This window comes from Clupea harengus, chromosome 21 (assembly GCF_900700415.2).
Source record: "Clupea harengus chromosome 21, Ch_v2.0.2, whole genome shotgun sequence".
Taxonomy (NCBI): Eukaryota; Metazoa; Chordata; class Actinopteri; order Clupeiformes; family Clupeidae; genus Clupea; species Clupea harengus.
The window spans coordinates 25,879,739-25,884,738 of NC_045172.1; the positions used below are offsets into that span (position 1 = coordinate 25,879,739).

General features: G+C 50.5%; 1 protein-coding gene across 1 annotated transcript in view; it reads right to left on the reverse strand.

The window, feature by feature from the left end:
* ercc3 (excision repair cross-complementation group 3) overlaps positions 1-5,000 on the reverse strand; it is a 28,809-nt gene that overhangs the window by 10,322 nt on the left and 13,487 nt on the right. The window contains exons 10-11 of the mRNA XM_031558786.2: positions 4,806-5,000; positions 1,728-1,824 (exon numbers count right to left, since the gene is read on the reverse strand). The exon at positions 4,806-5,000 is cut by the window's right edge and continues 8 nt beyond it. Of these exons, the coding sequence (XP_031414646.1) occupies positions 1,728-1,824; positions 4,806-5,000 (292 nt within the window). The remainder of the gene's footprint in view (positions 1-1,727; positions 1,825-4,805) is intronic.

The window sequence follows — 5,000 nt, forward strand, 5'->3', positions numbered from 1 at the left end:
CACACGGTTAGGGTTAGGTACACGTGCTGGTGAAAGGCCACCTGTAGGTCCTCTGTAACCACATTAAGTTAAAGGGAGGGGGGGGGGGTGACCTCATCTTGACCTCTAAAGGGGGGGGGGGTGACCTCATCTTGACCTCTAAAGGGGGGGGGGGGGGGGACCTCATCTTGACCTCTAAAGGGGGCGTGACCTCATCTTGACCTCTATTCATTAGTCTGAGTACATCACCACCATCTGATCACCACATTACACAAACCTTACACAGATCTGAATCTAAATGATGTGAAATGAAGTGTTTTGTGAACCGTATGTACCGGAGGACACTGATGTCTTTCATTCACTGCAGGAATAGTAGACAACATCTTTACTTGTGGGTCAGGCCATCCTTAAAAATATGTTGGTTTGCTGGACCAAAAAAAAAAAAGACTAATTTGACAAGTTTGTCCTATTTATTTATCTCTATATGATGAAGCAAGAAGCAAGAGAAGAGGGAAACTCCTGACGGCAAGACGGCAGACCAAACAACAACAACACAACGTTACAGTTGGCAAGACGGCAGACCAAACAACAACAACACAACGTTACAGTTGGCAAGACGGCAGACCAAACAACAACAACACAACGTTACAGTTGGCAAGACGGCAGACCAAACAACAACAACAACACAACGTTACAGTTGGCAAGACGGCAGACCAAACAACAACAACACAACGTTACAGTTGGCAAGACGGCAGACCAAACAACAACAACACAACGTTACAGTTGGCAAGACGGCAGACCAAACAACAACAACACAACGTTACAGTTGGCAAGACGGCAGACCAAACAACAACAACACAACGTTACAGTTGGCAAGACGGCAGACCAAACAACAACAACACAACGTTACAGTTGGCAAGACGGCAGACCAAACAACAACAACACAACGTTACAGTTGGCAAGACGGCAGACCAAACAACGTGAAAAAAAAAAGAAGTCTGGCCCCAATTTGAGTCCGTCGGGTTACGGCAAACCACACACACTGACCACACACACACACACTGACACACACACTGACCACACACACACTTACCACACACACACTTACCACACACACACACCAACCTCATTTAAACCTCACTCACCACACACACACTTACCACACACACACACACACACACACACTGACCACACACACACACTTACCACACACACACACACACACACACACACTTACCACACACACACTCACACTTACCACACACACACACACACACTTACCACACACACACTTACCACACACACACACTCACACTTACCACACACTTACCACACACACACACTTACCACACACACACTGACCACACACACACACACACACACTTACCACACACACACACACACACTTACCACACACACACACACACACACACACACACACACTTACCACACACACACACACACACTTACCACACACACACTTACCACACACACACACACACTGACCACACACACACACTTACCACACACACACACACACACACACTGACCACACACACACACACTGACCACACACACACTTACCACACACTTACCACACACACACACACACACACACTGACCACACACACACACACTGACCACACACACACACTTACCACACACACACACACACACACACACCAACCTCCTTTAACAGGACAGCCTTAGAATGGACGTGTGGATACGGCGGGCAGGCGGTTGGTTACCTTGGAGATGAAGATGGTGTTGATCTTGGGATTGTGTTTGAAGTTCTGCAGAATCTGCATCCGCTCTCCTTGTGACGTGGGTCCGTAGATGTAGGGTCTGTCAGGTGTGCCAAAACAAACAAACAAACAAACAAACAAACAAAAACAAACAACACGTGGTGACATCACTGATGAGATCATCATGTCCCACTCAACACATAATGACTACCACAGGTACACACTGTTAGATTTCATTGAAATCGATATTTGTCATAGATATCTAGTATGCACGAATGGTCAGTCTACAGAGACATCAAAGCTGTCTCTTAATCCCATTAGGTCTGGTTCCTGCCATTTGTCTGAGAGCCATCAGCCCTGCATCCTGGTCCTTTGTATGAAGCCAGCTAGTTGATTGCCAAACTAGGTGTGGGACAGACATACAGTATGTATTAAATTAGGGTGAGAGTCCTAACCAGATTAATTAGCAGTCATCCCTTCAGTTTTGATACCTAACCCCAGACACACCATTTCCCCTCCCATACCTAAGGTTATTGTTTACATGTTAATTGTATTGTATAAGAGACGTGAGCCTCGGCTAATACTTTGAAAGATTCCTCTCGTATACCTCGGGAAGCGAAGTTGATTGTTGATTTGCGCTGGAATAAAACCATTTCTTGTTGAACACTTTCCCGAGTTCCTGACTATCTGCAAAACCGTAACCTTGGATCTAAGATGAAATTAGGAGATCTTTCAACACTGATGTGATCATGTCCCACTCAAAGGGATGCCCAAAGGCTACAGACTCTACACCACACATCTGCGTTGGGGTGTGTGTGTTGGGGTGTGTGTGTTGGGGTGTGTGTGTTGGGGTGTGTGTGTGTTGGGGTGTGTGCGTTGGGGTGTTGGGGTGCGTGTGGGGAGACACAGTCACGTGTTGAGGGGGAGACACAGTCACGTGTGACACAGTCACGTGTTCAGGGGGAGCGAGCTGAAGAGGCTGGCAGGGTTATTCAGGGTGATTCAGGGTGATTCAGGCACCTGGGGAAGGGAACCAGTTCTTCTCCTCTCACGACCTCTCTCAACAAGCCTGTGTCCTGATAAGACCTTTCAGAGGAAGTACTGAGTAAAGTAGTGTGTGTGTGTGTGTGTGTGTGTGTGTGTATTAGAAGAATTAGGGCTATTGACGCCTTTTAAACAAGGATTAAGAAATCCTTCATTCTGGGTGTTTTCAGTGAACAAAGGCAGCATAGTGGAAGCGTGTGTGTGTGTGTGTGTGGCCAGCATAGTGGCAGCGTGTGTGTGTGTGTGTGTGTGTGGCCAGCATAGTGGCAGCGTGTGTGTGTGTGGCCAGCATAGTGGCAGCGTGTGTGTGTGTGTGTGGCCAGCATAGTGGCAGCGTGTGTGTGTGTGTGTGTGTGTGGCCAGCATAGTGGCAGCGTGTGTGTGTGTGTGTGTGTGTGTGTGTGTGTGTGTGGCCAGCATAGTGGCAGCGTGTGTGTGTGTGTGGCCAGCATAGTGGCAGCGTGTGTGTGTGTGTGTGTGTGTGTGTGTGTGGCCAGCATAGTGGCAGCGTGTGTGTGTGTGTGGCCAGCATAGTGGCAGCGTGTGTGTGTGTGTGTGTGTGTGTGTGTGTGGGTGTGGCCAGCATAGTGACAGCGTGTGTGTGTGTGTGTGTGTGTGTGTGTGTGTGTGTGTGTGTGTGTGTGTGTGTGTGTGTGTACGTGTGTGTGTGTGTGTGTGTGTGTGTGTGTGTGTGTGTGTGTACGTGTGTGTGTGTGGCCAGCATAGTGACAGCGTGTGTGTGTGTGTGTGTGTGTGTGTGTGTGTGTGTGGCCAGCATAGTGACAGTGTGTGTGTGTGTGTGTGTGTACGTGTGTGTGTGTACGTGTGTGTGTGTGTGTGTGGCCAGCATAGTGACAGTGTGTGTGTGTGTGTGTGTGTGTACGTGTGTGTGTGTGTGTGTGTGTGTGGCCAGCATAGTGACAGCGTGTGTGTGTGTGTGTGTGTGTGTGTGTGTGTGTGGCCAGCATAGTGACAGCGTGTGCTGAATGAGTGACTAGCGCTGGGAGCTGAGGGTCCAAACGGTCTCCAAAGGCCGGGCGCTTCAAAAAGTCTTAGTCTGGAGATCAGACTCATAAGCAGCAAAACACAAATAAACCAACAAACAAACAAATAAACCAATAATCAGCAAATTAATCAACCTAAGGTTAAGAACCAGTGCTATAGAGAGAGGGGGCATGGCTGTAGTGTGACACTATAAAGAGGAGGCGGGGCTGTAGTGTGAGTGACACTATAGAGAGAGGGGGCGTGGCTGTAGTGTGAGTGACAGGGAGAGGGGGCGTGGCTGTAGTGTGACACTTTAGAGAGAGGAGGCGGGGCTGAGGGAGGAGGCGGAGCTGTAGAGTGAGTGACAGAGAGAGGAGGCGGGGCTGTAGTGTGAGGGGGCGGGGCTGTAGTGTGAGTGACAGAGAGAGGAGGCGGAGCTGTAGTGTGACACTATAGAGGGGGCGGGGCTGTAGTGTGAGTGACACTTTAGAGAGAGGAGGCGGGGCTGTAGTGTGAGTGACAGTGACACTATAGCGAGAGGGGGCGGGGCTGTAGTGTGAGTGACAGTGACACTATAGAGAGAGGAGGCGGGGCTGTAGTGTGAGTGACAGAGAGAGGGGGCGGGGCTGTAGTGTGAGGAGGCGGGGCTGTAGTGTGAGTGACACTATAGAGAGAGGGGGCGGGGCTGTAGTATGAGGAGGCGGGGCTGTAGTGTGAGTGACACTATAGAGAGAGGAGGCGGGGCTTTAGTGTGAGTGACAGAGAGAGGGGGCGTGGCTGTAGTGTGAGTGACAGAGAGAGGGGGCGTGGCTGTAGTGTGAGTGACAGAGAGAGGAGGCGTGGCTGTAGTGTGAGGAGGCGGGGTTGTAGTGTGAGAGGGGGCGGGGCTGTAGTGTGAGTGACAGAGAGAGGGGGCGGGACTGTAGAGGGACACTATAGAGGGAGGGGGCGGGGCTGTAGTGTGAGTGACAGAGAGAGGGGGCGGGGCTGTAGTGTGAGGGGGCGTGGCTGTAGTGTGATTGACACTATAGAATAGAAGAGGCGGAGCTGTACTTGTTGAGGCGGATGGCGTATTCCTTGAGGGCGAAGACGTTGTCGGCGAAGACGATGATCTTGTCGTTGCGGCGCTCGTGGAAGCGGATGAGGAACTGGCAGGCGCGGAACTTGTTGGGGTTCATCGTGTAGAGAAGAATGCGCTTCTTCGTCTTGATGGCCACGTACTCCCGGTAAAACTCCGGCGACATGGGA